Below are 21,047 nucleotides of genomic sequence, written 5' to 3'. Positions count from 1 at the left end.
GTTTCGAATAACTTAGCAGGAGGGTAATGGTAGAGAGCTGATTCTCCTCGAGTTACTTTAGTTCTACCAATGGTCGCTAGTTTGTCAGCAACACAATTGACAGCTCTGCTCACATGGAAGATAGTAACCTTCCAGGATCTCCTAAGCATGGAGGCAACATCCCTGATAATATTTCCTAGAAAATGGTCTTTGAAAGAATCAGGATCCTCCAACATCTTTTTTAAAGCAACCGCATCAGTTTCAAGCTCCAGGAGCTTAATATCCCTTGCCCAAGCAATAAGTAAACCTTCTTTGATAGCTAAAAGTTCAGCAGCAGCAGGAGTGATAGCATTGAAATTCACGGCATAACCAATTTGCCAAAACCCTTTCTCACATCTCAAAACATCACCTCCACTAGCATTATCTAGGCTCATCCATGATCCATCTGTGTTAAGCTTGAAGTATCCCTTATGTAGAGGAGCCCACATCCGAGGAATAGAATCTGAAGAGGATAGCATGCCAACCTGTTCCTGTTTTAAATTGAGAGTGTAATGGCAATCCACCCAGAATTTATTAAAAGTGGACTTTATAAAGAGCATTTATTTCTCAAAGATAACCATGTTCCTAGTATTCCACAAATGCCAAATGTCCACCACAAAAATAATTTTCCAAGTATAATCATTGGTCAAGTTGAAAGTCAGCCAATCAGAAAGAGTAGAGTTATAAAAAGAGTAAAAATCAAAACCCGCAAGAGCAAGATTCTGGAAAACCAAAGACCAAAAAGCCGAAGAATTAGGGCAGTCCCTAAAAACATGAATAGAATTCTCAAGAATGGCTTCACATCTTATACAAACAGGATCAAAGAAAGGTATTTTTTTTTTTTTTGAAGAGTAGTACCCACCGGAAGGATATCCCTAACTAGATTCCAAATAAGCATTTTATACTTAAAAGGAACACTAATTTCCACAGATTCTTCCAAGAAAACTTAGATAAAAAGGAAGAGTTAAGATTATAGGTAGGATTATTAGAGTTGTAAACCAATTTAGTTGTGAAGGATCCCTTTATATCCATGGTCCATTTTAACCTATCAGAAACATCAACAATGTAAGGAAGCGGATAGGCTAAAATTAAAGAACAAAGAGAAGAGGGAATAATATGAGAAACATCATCTAAATACCATTTCTTATTTCTTATGATGTTGGAAACATGCCAATGACCTTTTGAATCCAGAATATTAATATTGGGAATAAGGTAAATAGAACACTCTCCTATCCAATGGTGATACCATAGAGAAGTGTCATCACCATTCCCAATATTAATGATTATTCCTTTATTCAGAAAAGGTCTACCCGAAAGGATATCTTTCCAAATAATGGAATCAGAAGGTTTTATTGAGTAATCTAAAAAGTTAGAGTATTTCAAATATTTTGAGGTAAGGATTTGAACCCTTAGCTTATGAGGTTGGGTGAGGATCTTCCATCCTAATTTAGCCATAAAGGATAAATTCCATCTCTTTAGGTTTCTTATTCCCAAACCCCCCTTAGCCATAGGGTCACAAATCACCTTCCAATTAGTTCTAGGGATATATCTAGAAAGATTGACACGGTTCCAAAGGAATTGTTTGCACTTTTTTTGAAGTTCATTTAGAACGCTGCAAGGAAGAACATTAGTTTGCATGGCATAAATCGGATAAGAGTTTAAAACAGATTTTATCAGGGTGCATCTTCCAGCCATGTTTAAGATTTTAGCTTGCCAATTTCTTATTTTAGAACAAGTTTTATCCAATAAAGGGAAATAATCTGTAAGGCTTAGACGTTTGTGAGAAATGATAATACCAAGATACTTGCTAAAGGACGTAGTATTGGTAATATTACAAATTTCACAAATAGACTTCCTAACATTATGGTTCACCTTCTTAGGGAAGATGGCTGAAGATTTCAAAATATTAATAGAAAGGCCTGAAATACTCTTGAAGAGCTCAAGAACATTCATCATGACCTAAATGTTAGAAGGAGAAGCCTTTCCAAAAAGAAAAACATCATCCGCATAAAAGAGATGGGAGATTTTAATATCCTTAGCAATTTTCATAGGTTTCCAATCACCATGATTAACCCAATGTTGAATCATAGAAGAAAGGCGATCAAGACACAAAACAAAAATATAAGGAGATAAGGATCACCTTGACGAATACCTCTAGAAGGCTTAAAAGACTTAGTAATTTCTCCATTCCAAAGGAGGAAAATGGAAGGAGAACAAGTATAACTTAGAATAAGATTGACGAGATTAGAGGGGAGATTAATACTAAGAAGAGTATCCTTAATAAAACTCCATTCAAGACTATCAAAAGCCTTAGACAAATCAATTTTTAAGGCTAAAAGATTGGCATGTTTAGAAACTTTATTAAAATAGTGACACACTTCTTTAATAATAATGACATTTTCCTCAATAGATCTATTAGGAATAAAGCTGGATTGAAACGGGCTAATGAGATCATTCATGTAAGGTTTTAGACGATTAGAAATACATTTAGTAAGAATTTTGTAAATAGAATTACAAAGTCCAATCGGTCTAAAATCTTTCATGTTAGAAGGATGCTCACACTTAGGAATAAGGGAAATATAAGATTCATTAATCGAATTAGGAATAGAATCTTTGATAAAACAATCAGAAATGAATTTCTGAATCGAATTACCAGTAGCAGACCAATTTTTTTGATAAAAAATAGGCTGTAACCCATCTGGTCCTGGGGATTTAATGGGGTCCATTTGAAGAGGGCAAGTCTAATTTCTTCTAAAGAAGAAGGGAGACCTAGATTATCCATCATAGATTGGTCAAGAGTTTTATTAAAAGAATGAGACTGGAAAAGGGTTTCGTTGATGGACACACTTTTGAAAACAGTATAACAATAATCTCTGGCCATGTTTTTAAGAGTATTTAAATCTGTTATCCAAACATCATCATCACCTTTTAAAGATAAAATTTTCACCCTGGTTTTCTTTATGTTGGCTAATAACAAGTGAAAATACTTGGTATTACAATCAACATTCCTCCTCCAATCCAATCCAGATTTTTGAGCCCAAATTATTCTCTCAAATTTATAAATTTGATTAAGCTTGAAAAGTAAATCTCTTTCTAACTGAATAAGAAAAGGCGAATAATTTTTAGACAAAGCAATCTGAATTCCATCAATTCTAGCAATTAATCTTTTCTTTTTGTTAGTAATCTTACCAAAGACATCATGATTCCAGTTTTTGATGTTTAAAAGAAACTCATCCCTTCCTTTTAGGAAGTCATAATCATGTAAAAGGAGATATAATTTGAAGTAGATGATGAAAAAATACCCAGAATTGTAAGGAGAGCAGAAGAAAGAGAGAGGAATTAAAGGGGAAGAAAGAGAAAGAGAATTAAAGGAGCTGAAAAAAGAGAAAAAGAAAGTTCAATACCTTTCCATTAAATATTCAGAATTTTAATTTCCTTTTTATTTTTTTATTTATGTGTTAACCGGTTACCGTAGCTAAGAAAGTATAATACTCTACCAAAAGTACTCTATCTGATACAATTGAAAGTTCAGTACCTTCCCTGATACAAATGCCAAATTTTAGTACTCTTTGGTATATATAACTCTTTTTTCGTTGTGTTCTTTATATACTTTACATTTTATAACTCAATTAATACAATTCAAAATTTAATGTAAGAACCCGAGACATTACTCAGGCCACACAAAGACGCTCTAGTATAAATAATTAAATTTTGTTATGGTTCATCCAATATCCACGTCATCATAGGTGTAGTGAAATTTTGCAACTCCGCGTGCATGTTTCTTGACGAAGAATTGAAGATATAATATGCTTTTGGATTCATTGAGACAGATCATCAAAGATTTTTATTGAATGCGTCCTACGATGAAGACAAATAAGCCGACTTGGGGTACTCCTCCAGGATATTTTTAATCAATTGAATTGAAAGTATATCTTCATAGTTCATATTACATTCACAGATCTCATAATAAATATCAACAGAAACTAGAAAGATAAGTATTTATATTATACGAAGTATATTTTTTAAATTTTTTTAACTTCGTGAGTGTTTGTGGCCTTGAGATTTCAATTTCAACATCTCATTGCTTGTATGGTTGTCTAAACTTTTAAGTGCATGTGGAACTATGTAGTAAAATCTCGCTCAATCATATAAAAAAATATGAATCATCTAATGGAGTATATTTTCTGGAGTATAAAACTAGTTAGGAATTAATCATGCTTTTAATGAAATATATTGTATTTAAGTATTTCAACATAGTAACATATATACCAACCATGCATAACATGAATGACAACCTCATCCATTTTTTTTTATTGACAAAGTCAATTTGTATTAATGCATGTAATAGTTTTTAAAGTAGTACTCCGTATTACCTTAATCTTAAACCTATTTTTTTTTTTTTCCTACACAAGTCTTGAACTTAGTTATTAGCCATAATTTTTTAAGGGGTAATGCTATATGTAGCCCTTGGGGCAGCATAAAAGCATTAAATACACTCTTGAAAATTGTACAAAATTAGGAATTCATGACAAAAATAAGCGTAAATCAGTGTAATTCGAGTGTTTTTGTCATGATTTCTTAAATTTAAACAATTTTCTAAAATGTATTTAATGCTTATATGTAGCCCTAAGGGCTATGCATATTAGAATTATGTATAACATTTTCCTAATTTTTATTTGTCTTATTAAGCCTCACCTCTTCTTAATTTTATTTTATCTTATCTTATTATAGCTTATTAAAACTTGTTAACTCTTATTTTATCTAATTTGAACTTATTAGTCCTTATGTTATTTTTGTTACTAATTATTTTGTTGAGTCCCTTAGGTTTTGATTGATAGTTTTGAATGATGACAAACAGCTAAGGGAAACAGGTCCTTGAAAGTGTTCGATACAGTTGGGGGAACCAGCTAACATAGAACACTGTTTCCCCAGACAAGTTATTACTTACATGAGTTTTCTTATTGAACTAACTTGTCTTTATACAGGGAACAGTTATATGATAAAAGTGTTATGTACTGGTAGGGAACCAGTATGTACTGTTTCCATGGTTGCTACGTGGTAAAGCAGTCACATACTCTTTATTGTGCATTAACCATGTTACATGTGCAGTAGTTGAGTTGATTCCAAGACTTGGAGCATAGAAGCCTTTCGAAGATATTTCGAAGAAAGATTGTTTGCTCATAATAGAAGTATTCAAGGAAGATTCAAGTCTTGAAGATTACATGAAGAAAAGACGATTTATGCTTTAATATGTTATCTAGGTTTTCATGTAATATGCTCCGTAGTATGCTTGCATGTTTGGGTTATATAAGTGCTTAAAAGTATATTGAAGTATGATATGAAATCTGGTACAAAGTTGGAACAGGTTTCATAACATGTTTCAATTCAGGGAACCAGGTCGGGGAACCAGGTTCACTGTATTCGAGCTGCCGTTTTGGAAAAAGATTTTACAAAAAGATTTTTTTTTCGAAAAGATTATTTTGAAAATATTTTGTGCAGCAGGAAATAAGATGAAATATTCTTGGTTACCTAAAAACTAGGAGTATTTATCTTAATTGATTCTATCTTTGTGATTAAATCAAATAAGATAAAAACTTTCCTAAAATTACATTATATCTTATTCTCTAAGATTGTGTGATTTAAGGAAACTAGGTTTTAGGAATCTAAGCTTATATAAACTCATCTTATTTCACATATTTCGTGTGCCTCTCCAGAAATCAAAAGAGCAATTATTTGAGAGCATATACTTAAGCACTAATCCCATTCATCAAGTCATATACAAGAGCATTCTAGTACTTAAATATTTTCTCTTAATTAGCTTCGTAGAAGTGAGATCAAAGGGGAGTTCTTGATTCTTGTATTGAGTCTTTAACAAAGGGGTTAAAGGCTGGGTGAGTGTTTGTGAGTTCAAACACATTGGGCTTACGAGTGTAAGTCGAGAGCACACTCGGAGTAGAGTGTGGGGTTTGCTGGTTCCCGGAGTAGGGAACAGCAGAGTGTTCTTTGTCTTTGTTTTTCGGAGTAGATTAATAAAGAACTTAGGATAGGAGGACGTAGGCCTGAGTTGGCTGAACCTCATTAAATTTGTTGTGTTCTTTATTGCTTTGTTTTATTTCGTTAAATTTGTTGTCTTCTTTATTGCTTATTTATATTCCGCTGCGTACGGGAACCAGCACAACTGGTTCCTCACACATAATCCGAAAAGAAGCAAAATTAGCCAACGATTACTTAACACTCAATTCACCCCCCCCTCTTGAGTGCCCATTGAACCTTCAATTGGTATCAGAGCCTAAGCTTCTCGAAAGAGTAACATCTAGAGGAGTTAAGAATGAGTACTCAAGAATTAAGTGCAATCGGTTATGACAACAAGTCACCCAAGTTTAATGGAAATAATTATGCTTGGTGGAAGAACAGGATCCAGAATGTTATCATGGGTATTGATTATGAATGCTGGCTCGTAGTTAAAAATGGTCCTAATATCATTCTCAAGACAGATGTTGAGGGGAACCAGGTTCCCAAGAAAGATAGCGAATTGGTCACTGCTGATTACAAGTTGCTGGAGAAGAATGCTAAGGCAATGTCAATACTACAACAAGCAATAGGTGAGACCGAAACAAATCGTATATCTGGCTGCAGTAGTGCTAAGGAGATATGGGACACCCTTGAACTTGCGTTTGAGGGAACCAGTGAGGTAAAACGGTCTAAAATTGATTTAATCATGTCTAAATATGAATTGTTTGCCATGAATAAAAATGAAAAAATCAATGATTGCTTTCGTAGGTTTATGACTATTGTAAATGATCTTAGATCTCTTGGTAAAAATTTATCTGACGAGGATCTTGTGAGAAAATTATTGCGTAGTTTAACAGATGCATGGACAGCCAAGGTAACAGCAGTATATGAAGCAAAGGATCTGTCTACCTTGTCTCTGGAACAGCTGATTGGTTCCCTTATGACTCATGAGATGCTGATTGACTCTAAGTCTGAGAAGGAACCAGCAAAAGGCATGGCGCTTAAGGGAACAGTAGAAGATGATGAAGATGAAATTAGCATGATTGCAAAAAGATTTGAGAGATCTCTTCGAGATCAAAGAAAGAATTTCAAAGGTAAGCATTTTAAAAACTATAAAAAATCTAACTCTAATTCTTCTTCTACAGGATGTTTCAAGTGTGGAGAAAAAGGACATCTTATTCGAGATTGTCCTAAGTGGAATGACAAACAGTCTAAATCCGGAGATAAACAAGCATACAAGAATGCCATGATAGCTTCCATGTGGGGAGACTCTGACTCAGGGTCAGATGAGGAAGAAGGATCACCCAACTCAGATGTTTGCCTAACTGCCTTTACAAACATCAAGGAAAACAGCACTGGTCCAGGAACCAGAGGGGGAACCAGTACATTCAACAAATGCTTTATGGCAAAGAAGGATGTACTACATGAACGCAAGGTAAGCTTAGAGCAAATTAGAGAAGATATGCATGAATATGATAGAGAAAATATGCTTGCTTGTATTGATTCCTTACTAGATGAATGCTATAAACTAAGTGAAACATACATAACTTGCAAAAGAGAATTAAAAGAAAAACGTGGTGAATGTAATATTGCTATTGCTAGTTGTGATCATCTAGAAGGAGTCTGTTATGAACTAAAAAATCAAGTAGCAGAACTAGAGGTTGAATTGGACAAGTGTAAAGTGGAACTAGAAAAGGAAAGATCGTTTGAACCAATTGATGGTGAAGAGGATCTGACCTCCTGGTTCCCTAGAGACTTATCAACCACTAGTGATACTCTTGATTTTTCAGTAGCTATAAGTAAAGCAAATTCGTGTACTAGAACTTCCTTGTTGAAGGCCTTTGAAACATTGGCTTACAACCTGGAAAACTCTCACAAGGAAATTGCTTCACTTAAAGCTGCACAGTTCACTGTTTCCCCTACAGGTACCAGTGTAGATGTCAGTAATACGATTGATAAGTATGAAAGTAATATTTGTGATTTGCATGCGGAAATCAATCAACTGAAAAAGGACAAGCAACCAGTGGTTGTTGACATGTCTATTGACTCTATGGTTTCAAAGCTTAATCTACAATTCGAAGCTTTAAAAAGTAACTTTGATTTTCTTAAAGAGAAAAACGAATTGTTAACTAAAACACTTGAAACCAGAGAAAAAGAACTTAATGATAGTCATAGACATGTGGACAAATTATTGAATGCTCAAGAATCCTTAAATTACCTGACTTCATCAAGAGGAAACAGAGGAAAAGTGGGTCTTGGTTATATTAGACAGAGAACCAGGACTAACTGGTCTCCCAGAGAAACCACCTGGATCAAAGAATATCAACGAGGCAAGTATGTCATGACTAAAGAGATGCATGTGTGTTTTCATTGTGGTAAAAATGGACATAAAATGCATGAATGTCCAGCTAAGAAAATTAGTGCTAATAAGAACAGCAAGGGTGTAAAATATGTATGGAGAAGAAAGGATCAACAAGATGTTAATGTTGTTGAAAAGGGACCCAAGTATGTTTGGGTTCCTAAAACTAATGTTTGATTTGCTCTTGCAGGCTAGAGTGAAGGGAGACACCTATTGGTATTTGGACAGTGGTTGCTCAAGACACATGTCCGGGGATAAAGATCAATTCCTTTCACTAGTGGCCTTTGATGGAGGAAGTGTCACCTTTGGGGATAACAGCAAGGGAACCATCACTGGTTTAGGTAAGGTTGGTAAGACACTTTCTAACGCAATAGATGATGTTTATTATGTTGAAGGCTTGCAACATAATCTCTTGAGTATTTCTCAATTATGTGACAAAGGTAATATAGTTGAGTTTCAAGCCAACCTATGTCACATAGTTAACTCACAAACAGGAGAACTTGTATGTGAGGGAACCAGGAAGCATGATGTTTACATCACCTTCTTAGATAAAATCCCTCAAGACAAGTCCATCTGTTTGAAAGCTGTTTCTGACAATAATCAATGGATTTGGCATAAGAGGTTTGGACATGCTAGCCTAACACTTCTAAACAAACTTAAAACACGTGACTTAGTTGTAGGCCTTCCTAACATTAAGTATGAAGCTGATAAAGTTTGTTCTGAATGTGTAAGGGGGAAACAGGTCAAAATCTCTTTTAAGCCTAAAACTGTTTTGAGTACCAGCAGACCCTTCGAACTTGTACACATTGATTTGTGTGGTCCCATGAGAGTACAAAGTCGAAGAGGTCATAGATATGTCTGTGTTATGGTTGATGATTATTCTAGGTACACTTGGGTAATGATGTTACACACAAAGGATGAAACGTTTGAAGAATGGGTAACATTGGTGAAACAAGTGGAGAACCAGCTCACCCACAAGCTGGTCTCGGTAAGATCAGACCATGGTACTGAATTTGATAATGCTAACTTTATTGATTATTGTAGGGAACATGGAGTTAATCACAACTTCTCAGCCCCTAGAACACCTCAACAAAATGGTGTTGTAGAAAGGAAGAATAGAACTCTTGAGGAGATGGCGAGGACGATGCTCATTGAGAGTGGTCTCCCAAAGAGTTTTTTGGGGAGAAGCTGTTGACACTGCTTGCTATATATTGAATAGAGGTCTCATTAGACCAAAGTTAAATAAGACTCCCTATGAACTGCTTAAAGGTCGAAAGCCCAACATTACATATTTTCGCATTTTTGGATGTAAATGTTATGTGCATAATAATGGGAAGGACCAGCTTGATAAATTTGATCCTAGAAGTGATGAGGGAATCTTCCTTGGATACTCTTCTCACAGCAAAGCATATAGAGTCTTTAATAAAAGGACTCTTCGTGTTGAGGAGAGTGTCCATGTCATTTTTGATGAATTTAACATGTCTTCTGAGATTGCGCAGGTACAACCTGATGAAGTGATTGGATTGATGGATTTCACGGGGAACCAGTATACTGGTCCCACGGATGAAGTGCAAGCAGATCTAGGCCTACCAAATACTCCACCAGATGATAATGATGAAGTGCCTAGAGAAGAAAATGAAGATAATGAGGACTCTGAAGGGGAACCAAGTCCTGATGGTTCCTCAAATAATAGACAGGTAATGAGTTCAGGGGGAACAGAAGAAGGTACCACCCCTGAACCTGAGGTAAGTAATGATAGAGGAAACAGCATGAATGTGAATCCTCCTGGCTCCTCAGAAGAAGGAGAGATCCATGAACATGCTGGTTCCCAACTTAATGAGAAAGCACAAAACAGTCTTAATTTTAAAAGTTATAGATATCAATCTTCTCATCCCACTGATCAAATAATTAGTGATATAAATAAGGGGATTCAAACGAGAACAAATGTTTTTCAAAACTTTTGTGCTTTCTATTCTTTCTTGTCTAATGTAGAGCCTACTGACTATAAAATGGCATTGACTGATCCTGATTGGGTACTAGCTATGCAAGATGAGTTAAATCAGTTTCAGAGGAACCAGGTTTGGCACCTGGTTCCCCGTCCCAAGGAAAGATCAGTCATTGGCACTAGATGGGTCTTTAGAAACAAGTTAGATGACCTTGGTACTATAGTCAGAAACAAAGCAAGGCTAGTGGTGCAAGGGTACAATCAACAAGAAGGAATTGACTATGATGAGACGTTTGCACCAGTAGCTAGGCTAGAGGCTATTAGGATTTTAATTGCTTATGCTGCTCACATGAATTTTAAGCTGTTTCAGATGGATGTAAAGACTGCCTTCCTCAATGGATATTTAAAGGAAGAAGTATATGTGGAGCAGCCACCTGGTTTTGAAGATGCACCTTTCCCCCAACATGTGTACAAGTTGGACAAAGCATTATATGGGTTGAAACAAGCTCCGAGGGCTTGGTATGAAAGATTGTCCAATTTCTTGATGGCAAATGATTACAAGAGGGGAACAATAGACAAGACCTTGTTCATAAGAACCAGGGGGAAACACTTGATTGTAGTACAAATTTATGTTGATGATATTTTATTTGGTGCTACTAATCAGGTTTTATGTGATGAATTTGCTAATCTTATGCAGAGTGAATTTGAAATGAGCATGATGGGAGAACTAGGATTCTTCCTAGGGCTGCAGATTAAGCAAATGGATGATGGAATAATGATCCATCAACAAAAGTACTTAAAAGAGTTGCTGAAAAAATTCGGCATGGAGAACAGCAAAGCTTATGATACACCTGTTCCCCCATCTACAAAATTAGATGCTGATCTTAAGGGAAAAGATGTTGAAGCTTCTCTTTATAGAGGAATGATAGGTTCTCTACTTTACCTAACAGCTAGTAGACCTGACATTGTGTTTTCTGTTGGTTTGTGTGCTAGGTTTCAAAGCAATCCAAAGGAATCTCACTTGAAGGCTGTTAGAAGGATACTTAGGTATCTTGTAGGAACAGCAAATCTGGGATTGTGGTACCCCAAAGGCAGTACCAATGATCTTATTGGATACACAGATGCAGATTATGCTGGTTTCTTAGTTGATAGAAAGAGCACATCAGGTATGGCACACTTTCTTGGCTCTTGTCTAATTTCATGGGGTTCTAAAAAGCAAAATTCAGTGGCCCTATCCACGGCAGAGTCTGAATATATAGCTGCAGCTTCATGCTGTTCCCAGCTACTGTGGATAAGGAACCAGCTGAAAGATTTTGGTGTTATTTATAAAAGTGTTCCTATGTTTTGTGATAACACTAGTGCAATCAATATTTCAAAGAATCCTGTGCAACACTCCAAGACAAAACACATTGAAATAAGACACCATTTTTTAAGAGACAATGTGGAAAAAGGATTGGTGGAGATGTTGTTTTGTAAAAGTGAAGATCAAATTGCTGATATCTTCACAAAGCCTTTGTGTAGAGAGTCTTTTTGTAGGTTAAGAGTCCTTTTAGGTCTAGTTAGATTTTAGGTATTGGCTTCAATTACTTCCTTCAATGATTGGTTAGAATGGTATTCTCTTGTATAGTGTGTGTACATACTTATGTTGATATCTTTCAAGTGTTGTGTAGATGGTTCAAAATCTCAAAAGGATTGAGAATCATTGTTGTAAGAAACAGGTGAAATCAGGCTGAATTGCCAGAAACAGCGTGACATGGTTCTATACAGGTACCAGCAAAGGGAAACAGCAGACCAGCTCTGATATGTCATCCGATAATATCTTTTATTTTCGGAAGATTACTATAAGATATTTCCTTTTGGAAGGAATTTATCTTATTTCAGTTATTTAATCCCATATAAAAGGCAAACATATCATATGCCTTATTTATAGTTGGTTGAGATAATTATGGTAAAAGATAATTACCAAATTTTTGATTTCAATTTAAAAATATCCTTTACAGTTGCTTTTTATTGGCTCAACTAACTCTTTTCTTTCCTTCTTCTCTCTTTGTGCTTCATTGTTAAAAATATACACTAACCCTTTGTGCAGATCATCAATCATCATCACTCGAAATTCTCTTTCTCTCTCTCGTATGCTTTAAATTCATCATTGTTCATTCGGTTACTGTTCACTCAAGGAACCAGCTCAGTCTCAGGGGGAACATCAGAAGGAAGCATAAATGTCCTTAAGCCCGAAGTTGGAGGAAATTCAGAAAAGTCAGAGTGAAAAGGATGAAATAGAGGTTGTTGGTTATTATGAGGAGACACCCACTGCTAAGACCATGGTACGAAGTAGAGTAACTCAATTAAAGAAGTTCACTGAGAAGGTGCAGGAGGAACAGTCCATTGACGCTGTTCCAGGAACCAAGAGAAAAAGGGTACCAGCAAGAACCTCTTTGCTTGATTGATGTGATGCTAGTTTTGCACTCGTTATGCAACAAGGAGAACAGTTTTGCACTCGTTATGCAACAAGGAGAACATTCTGAATCAGTACATATCTCTCATGCTTTCTTTAAAAAAAAAAAAAAAAAAAAAAAATAAAAAAAAAATAAAAAAATAAAAAAAAAAAAAAATAAAAAAATAAAAAAATAAAAAAAAAATAGAGGAACCAGCAGGTCAGGAAGTGGTTTTGAAACAGATTGGGGAATCACAAGAATATGCTTAGTAATATAATGATTTTGGTTTAAGCAGAGCATGGTGACAAGGATGAAGAGGAATCAGATGATAATACAGAAGATGTTGCAAAGTTCGAGGAGGAGGAAGGGAACGAGAATGATGATGAGGAGTGATGCTGCTTCTGTTCTTGTTTTCCTCATCCTCATGTTTATTCTTAAATAACTGATTTTGTTGGTCTGTCTACTTCTCTCCATTCCATGAACTTTCTTTTTGGATGGATTTGGGCTTCTTTGGTTGAACTTTGTTGGCTTGTATGAACTACTAACTCTGCTATGGTATGAACTGTTTGACTAATCTCTTTTTGCAGCATAATGCTTGAATGGTGGTTGATGCCATTGTATGGATAAGCACATTAACTTGTGCACATTGCTTTTACTTGTGGATACTTTTTAATGATGCCAAAAGGGGGAAGTAGTCTGAAGTTGAAGCCTAAGGTTTAGCTAGTTTAGATTGAGTCAGTTTGAGTCTTTTTATTTCGTATTTTCTAATTTCGTATTTTCTATTTTCTGTTTAGGGAACCAGTTGGCCTAACTGACTTGTTCCAAAGAGTCTTGAGTCCTTGAAGTTTTTGACGGTTTTCCTTTTGAGCATGTTCACAGGTTCAGGAACTTCAAGAGTTTGTCATCATCAAAAAGGGGGAATTTGTTGAGTCCCTTAGGTTTTGATTGATAGTTTTGAATGATGACAAACAGCTAAGGGAAACAGGTCCTTGAAAGTGTTCGATACAGTTGGGGGAACCAGCTAACATAGAACACTGTTTCCCCAGACAAGTTATTACTTACATGAGTTTTCTTATTGAACTAACTTGTCTTTATACAGGGAACAGTTATATGATAAAAGTGTTATGTACTGGTAGGGAACCAGTATGTACTGTTTCCATGGTTGCTACGTGGTAAAGCAGTCACATACTCTTTATTGTGCATTAACCATGTTACATGTGCAGTAGTTGAGTTGATTCCAAGACTTGGAGCATAGAAGCCTTTCGAAGATATTTCGAAGAAAGATTGTTTGCTCATAATAGAAGTATTCAAGGAAGATTCAAGTCTTGAAGATTACATGAAGAAAAGACGATTTATGCTTTAATATGTTATCTAGGTTTTCATGTAATATGCTCCGTAGTATGCTTGCATGTTTGGGTTATATAAGTGCTTAAAAGTATATTGAAGTATGATATGAAATCTGGTACAAAGTTGGAACAGGTTTCATAACATCTTTCAATTCAGGGAACCAGGTCGGGGAACCAGGTTCACTGTATTCGAGCTGCCGTTTTGGAAAAAGATTTTACAAAAAGATTTTTTTTCGAAAAGATTATTTTGAAAATATTTTGTGCAGCAGGAAATAAGATGAAATATTCTTGGTTACCTAAAAACTAGGAGTATTTATCTTAATTGATTCTATCTTTGTGATTAAATCAAATAAGATAAAAACTTTCCTAAAATTACATTATATCTTATTCTCTAAGATTGTGTGATTTAAGGAAACTAGGTTTTAGGAATCTAAGCTTATATAAACTCATCTTATTTCACATATTTCGTGTGCCTCTCCAGAAATCAAAAGAGCAATTATTTGAGAGCATATACTTAAGCACTAATCCCATTCATCAAGTCATATACAAGAGCATTCTAGTACTTAAATATTTTCTCTTAATTAGCTTCGTAGAAGTGAGATCAAAGGGGAGTTCTTGATTCTTGTATTGAGTCTTTAACAAAGGGGTTAAAGGCTGGGTGAGTGTTTGTGAGTTCAAACACATTGGGCTTACGAGTGTAAGTCGAGAGCACACTCGGAGTAGAGTGTGGGGTTTGCTGGTTCCCGGAGTAGGGAACAGCAGAGTGTTCTTTGTCTTTGTTTTTCGGAGTAGATTAATAAAGAACTTAGGATAGGAGGACGTAGGCCTGAGTTGGCTGAACCTCATTAAATTTGTTGTGTTCTTTATTGCTTTGTTTTATTTCGTTAAATTTGTTGTCTTCTTTATTGCTTATTTATATTCCGCTGCGTACGGGAACCAGCACAACTGGTTCCTCACACATAATCCGAAAAGAAGCAAAATTAGCCAACGATTACTTAACACTCAATTCACCCCCCCCTCTTGAGTGCCCATTGAACCTTCATATTTGAACTTATTAGTGAAGTGAAAATGAGGTAGGTAATAATGTCGAATTTTTTATGAACCTTCTCAAGAAATTTATCAGCATTTTATGATTATTACATACTGTCATACGAGAAAAGACTGGTTAATATGCCATATTAATCAGTCTCGTTTATATGAGGGTGCACCGGTCATTTCCACCTTTTAAGTAAGGGCAAATTTGTAAACATGCGGGAGGACCGTTAACTTCCAAAATGCCGGCGTTAACCTCCTCCTTTTTTTACAGTCCCGTTCCGTAACTATTTTCCGTTGCTGAACCAAATGTTGTTCCATTCTCCTGAATGGTCTGACTCTCCTCCAAAAGATACTGCAGGTGCGAGAGGAAAGAGACGGTGTTTTCTACAACGGGGTTCAATTGAGTTTGTGAGTACGAAATAACAGACCAAACGGAATTAAAAAGAATTGTTAACTTTAGTTGCTAACGTCAAGTTATCTGCCACCTTAGCAGCAAACTAAAATAACAATAAAATAATAGCAGCAACCTCTCAAAATTGTAATATTGCCACTATATTAACATATTTCATTAATATGAAATATTAACTGGGCACCGCTCCTGTCATACTGATAATCAGAAATATTAATTGTTAAACTTTTTTTAAGAGCTTATTAATTGTTAAACTTATGCATCGTTAAACGTAATGAAAAAAGTATGTATCAACTACAAAAGAATGGAAAAAGTAAGATTTATAAAGTACAAAGAATTAGTAAGATTGATAATATTATATTTTTTGGTTGTTGTCATTAGTACGTCCAATAATGGCCTAATCTTATTTTTTGGTTGTTATTCCAAATCAACTTTCTAACCATGCAAATATAAGCCTACAAATTCTAAGGACAACTCTAATATGGACCAGATGTAACTGGAGTTTGGTCAGTTGGTCTAAAATTCCGATGAGCAAGTGATCCTGAAAATCTTGCTCCCCCCAACGGCAACAATCCAACATAACATCAAGCCATCAACTCATCCAAAGTTAGTACATCCGATCCTTCGTTATAAATGAATTGCGATAATTTCTGTTACAAACTCTTCTAATGTAAAGTTTGACCATCAATATCTTTAATTTATAAGTAAAAGTTTTAATTCGAAATACTATAGCATCAAAGCTTGGCCATTAAAAAATTTGTTGCTATAAAAAAAGTGGTAGAAGTATTTCGTATTATATGGAGTACAAAATACTTTTTATGCTACTTTGTGTAGATTTTAGTTTATCTTGCTAGAACAAAATCTTAGAACATGCATCACTTTTTTTAATTTTTTTTATTTAATTTTTAAATTTGGACAGTGGAGCATTATGATATTACAGCATAAGAGGGTTGATTACTGATGTATTAGTACCAGTTCATAAGCTTACATATTCTAACACTTATGCTGTTGAACTTTTTTACCTGCTTCAAGCTTTCAACAAATGAAATTTCTGCATTGATTGAAGAATTATGAAGAAAAAACATTGGTGCCTGTGATATTTGTTTCAGTTGCAAAGCGAGACTAAAAGTATGTTTTGCATACAAGATATGTTACTGGTTTGATTTATGATTAACCTTTACTTGTCACAGTAATGCTTAATCACAGTGTAGATAGACAAAATAAAACATGTAGGAAAAATTATGCAATTGAGCTTATGTTTCTGTAGTTAGCTTCAAGCTAAGTGAAGTTTGATAAATTCAAAGATCGTGATGCAAATGAGATAATGTTACTGATGAATTACATGAATATATATACTTTGCATATTGCTTAGTTATTTAGCTGGGATAAGTTGATACTCGAGTACTCATCTACAAGTGTTACATCAGTAATCAGTACTACTCCCAGTAGACAAATTCTTAAGTAACAAATCAAAGTAAATTTTGCATTTAATTAAGCTTCTTTAAATAGACACATAATTAAGTTCAAATGTCAGTAAAATTTCTCTTCTGCATACAAAATTACAACGTGATTAGAACAGACACATAGGAAGAGAACTCTGGCCAAAACTCGCCAATATATACCTTTGGAGCATGGCATGTTACAGTTTTATGATAGTATGCTGAAATTATCATTTGAATGACTAACATACAAAATTTGTTCGGTTAGGTGAGTTGGTTATCACTCAGTAATACATGAAAGGTAAGCTGTAGAGTTAATTGGAATTTCTGCAACATAGTGTAAAAATCTTGGAATTGGAGGATTAACAACTTCCATGACTCCTTCCAAAATTCGTACGACATTATTCATGGATAGTCTGTCCTCCTCGTTTTCTTGTATACACCAGCCTGCAACTCTACAAGCTCTGATTAATTCTTCTAAGTCGACGTTTTCCTTTAGTTCACTGTCTAGCAAGCTTATAACATCTTCGTCATTCATCAATTTCTGCATGACTTGAATTGGGAAGTAATCATTTTCTTCTTTGATTCTCATAGACCAGTTTCTTCTGCCAGATATAATCTCAAAAAGCATCATTCCGTAGCTGTATACATCAGCCTTTGATGTAATGGGTGCACCTGAAATCCACTCGGGTGCAAGATAACCTCTTGTTCCCCGCATTGTTGTCAATACACGACTGAAGTCTCGACATAGAAGTTTAGCAAGGCCAAAATCAGCAATCTTAGGATTGAATTCACCATCTAGCAATATATTCTCTGGCTTAATGTCGCAGTGTATGATACATTCTCTGCACTCGCTATGTAAATAGGCTAATCCTCTAGCAATACCTAGTCCAATTTGATATCTTGTTTTCCATTGTAAATTTCCAGGGCTTTTGCAAAATATATGCTTATCAAGTGATCCATTAGGCATATACTCATAGACTAAAAACCTTTTTGAGCTCTCAACACAAAAAGCCCAAAGATGCACAAGATTGGAATGTTGAATTGTTCCCAAGGTGCTTACCTCTGCTCGGAATTGCTTCTCTCCCTGACATTGAACCTTAAGGTGCTTCACAGCTATGTTCGCTGATGAATTTGGCAAAGTTCCTTTGTAGACAGTCCCAAAACCTCCTTCACCCAACTTACATGAAAAGTTCTTTGTTGCACTGCGGATAGCACTGTACTTCATGATAAATAAAGAACCCTCCTCTGCCTGTAACGCGTGTACAGAGTTTTTTCTTCTGCTTTTCCAAATGAAAACCACTGCTGTGACTATTAGACTTAATCCACCTAGAGCTGCTCCTATGATTGATGAATTACTTTTCGGCTTAGCCTTTCTTGTCTTAGTTGTAGCAAGTCCGGCCTTGATCCTATTTGTTGTAGCAAGTCTGACATATACATCTGATCCTGGAGAATAATATAGGCCTAGGGGGCTATACCACATGTGGCAAGCGTTAATGTGATCATCATATCTTCCATATGCTTCACAGTTGCAATCTCGCACACAAGGTCTAATGCAACCGTCTTGGCCTCCTATAGGAAGACCAGTCTCCGAAGGAAGTGTTGAATTTTGAATCAGTAGAAAACCTTCTTTTGTGCCATCATAGCACTGGAAAGGACTAGTGTTTACACATTCAGCTCTAGAAAAGCATGTGCAATCTTGCGAGTTGTTCCGTTGGTGGTTGTAGACTGCAAATTGATCACAGTATTTGTCTGACAGCTTCCATTTTGATGCCATCCAGACATGGAAATCATCCAACCACACATATTGAATTAACAACCCAGTGGCTTTGTCGAGCATAAATCGTGTTAAAATGGAGGTGTTTGTCTGTGAATAAGTAAAATATGTCTCGTTCACATTTGACACGAGGGAGACGGAGGTGTGGTCAAACAGAACCATGTCTGCTTGACCATTATACCAGCCTAATTCCAACATACAAAAGATAGATTTTTCTTTAACCCTACAGGAGCCATTATTAAGACTAATAGAGTTGAATGTATTGTTATCCATCTGAAAAGAGAATATACCGGATTCGTAGACTTGTTGTGTGTTAGTAAGCTTATTGAATCCGACCTTGGCACCAGGTAACCACGTATCGGTAGGATGATCAAAACTCTGCCAGAGGATGATGTTGGGATCTGAAATACACTTAAGTACCAGATTACCGTTGTCCTCGAGGACTAATTTCGTGGAATTGTACTCTGAAGATGATCTGCTTGACCAAATTACTATGGATTGTCCCTCACCATTGGTGAGTGTTAAATTACCATCTAGAGATAGTGTAGGTGAGAATGATTTGATAGACAGGGGATATCTGATGTTTCCTGTCCACACAATATCTCGTGCAGGAAGGTTATTGTATCGGATTACAATGTAGCAGGCTTTGTACTGGCTGCTGTCGTAGGTAGTGCAGCCATACGATGATTCTGGTGTATAGAAGGCAAGTTCAAAGACTCCATTTGTAGACGTTATAATGGTCTGATCATTGGATATAGATTGACCCAAGTAAATGGTATCGGTTCCAAAAGAAAGAAAGAAAAAGAGATGCAAAGAATAAACATGCAACAAAAGCTTGGTAATGATTATTGTGCCCATCTTTTGTTCATTTGTTGTGATTTTTGTTTTTAATTTTTTGTTAGAACACAAGGATGGATTTAAGCACTAGCAAAGAGCAGAGAAGTTGGGATGTGAGTAAAGAAACTTGCTGTGCAACGTCAACTCTTTCGTTGACTAGGATCGAAGAAGTCAATAACGATCAATCTTTGCCAAAGAAGTCTTAATCCTTCTTATTTTTTGCAACTTTTCAACGAGGACTGCAATTACGCGCCTTAGGTACTTTGACTTCATCCTTCTTGTTGGAGATACATTGATACTCTGTAGTCCCTATTAATCTTAAAGATTGCACTAAGGCTCCGTTTGGTAGGGCGTAAAACATTTTCACTGAATAGTGTTTTCACATTTTACATTGTTTGGTTTGGTGTAAAACATTAAAATGTAAAACTTGAGGTCATTTTCCACACTATTGAAAACATTTCCCCCCCAATTTAGAAGGAATTCATTTTCTATCACAAGTGGAAAATCAAGTGGAGGGAAAATATTTTCCCGCACAATTGAATTTTCAGTTCAACCAAACAATGGAAAATGCTTAAAATGGAAAATCATTTTTCATTCAACCAAATAACGGAATTTTTTTTTGAAAATGAGTTTTCCATTGTAAAATGATTTTTATGGAAAACCATTTTACATTGAAAATGTTTTACACCTTACCAAACGGACCCTAAATCATTCACGCTTTTTTTGTCTCATCATTTCTCATCTATTTTCTGTAACATTATATGGTTCCCATAAAGCCATCACGATCTCTCTTTACTTTATTTCTTACCTTACGTGCTTAAATGTTCAAACACCCACATGCTCAATAAAAAGTGTAATTTTAATAGAAATAAGGCAATCGAAGGGAGAGAAAGAGTATATCATAAGCTCTCTGTCAGATAATATATATGAAACTCCTTTATTAGGGTGATTTCCAGATTAATATTTATTGGGTTACGATGAGTGTCCTAATCATATTAAGTAACTAAGAAGATATATAAAGATATCATAAAGATAATTTTATACAAAATATATCTTAAACCTAGGATGAGAATATTCTATGGATATTCTCTTTCACTCTCTAATTATCCTATCCTACTAAATGATTTTTATGTTATTTTCCATAAATATTTTACAAGGGATGCGAGGAAGTATTAATCAGTATGGAAAGTATGTGGTAGAGTATAGCTAAAATAGGAAGAATTTTCAAATTGGAGGACATTATTGTTTGGTTTCTGCAACATTAAGTTGAATATAATTTTGTCTTTGTATCAAGTTTCTCTCTAACATACATCCTTTTCATTTCAGCTACCTTGTAGCTTCTTTGCTTTTATTTTCAAGTCAATCTCTATTTCAGTCTTTGCAAATTTCAACGACTGCATTTATAGCAAGAAAAAACATACTACTATATTCAAAT

General features: G+C 35.3%; 1 protein-coding gene across 1 annotated transcript; it reads right to left on the bottom strand.

Annotated features, from left to right (window-relative positions):
- Positions 1 to 17,116: 17,116 nt before the first annotated feature.
- LOC110720942 (G-type lectin S-receptor-like serine/threonine-protein kinase At2g19130) lies at positions 17,117 to 19,840 on the bottom strand. Its single transcript, XM_021900041.1, has one exon. It carries the CDS (start codon positions 19,631 to 19,633, stop codon positions 17,279 to 17,281), a length of 2,355 nt encoding a protein of 784 aa, XP_021755733.1. The 5' UTR covers positions 19,634 to 19,840; the 3' UTR covers positions 17,117 to 17,278.
- Positions 19,841 to 21,047: the final 1,207 nt, after the last annotated feature.

Source organism: Chenopodium quinoa, unplaced genomic scaffold (genome assembly GCF_001683475.1).
Source record: "Chenopodium quinoa cultivar QQ74 unplaced genomic scaffold, ASM168347v1, whole genome shotgun sequence".
NCBI classification, from domain to species: Eukaryota; Viridiplantae; Streptophyta; class Magnoliopsida; order Caryophyllales; family Amaranthaceae; genus Chenopodium; species Chenopodium quinoa.
The sequence above is the reverse complement of the archived record's forward strand: the minus strand, read 5'-3'. Positions and strand labels throughout refer to the sequence as shown.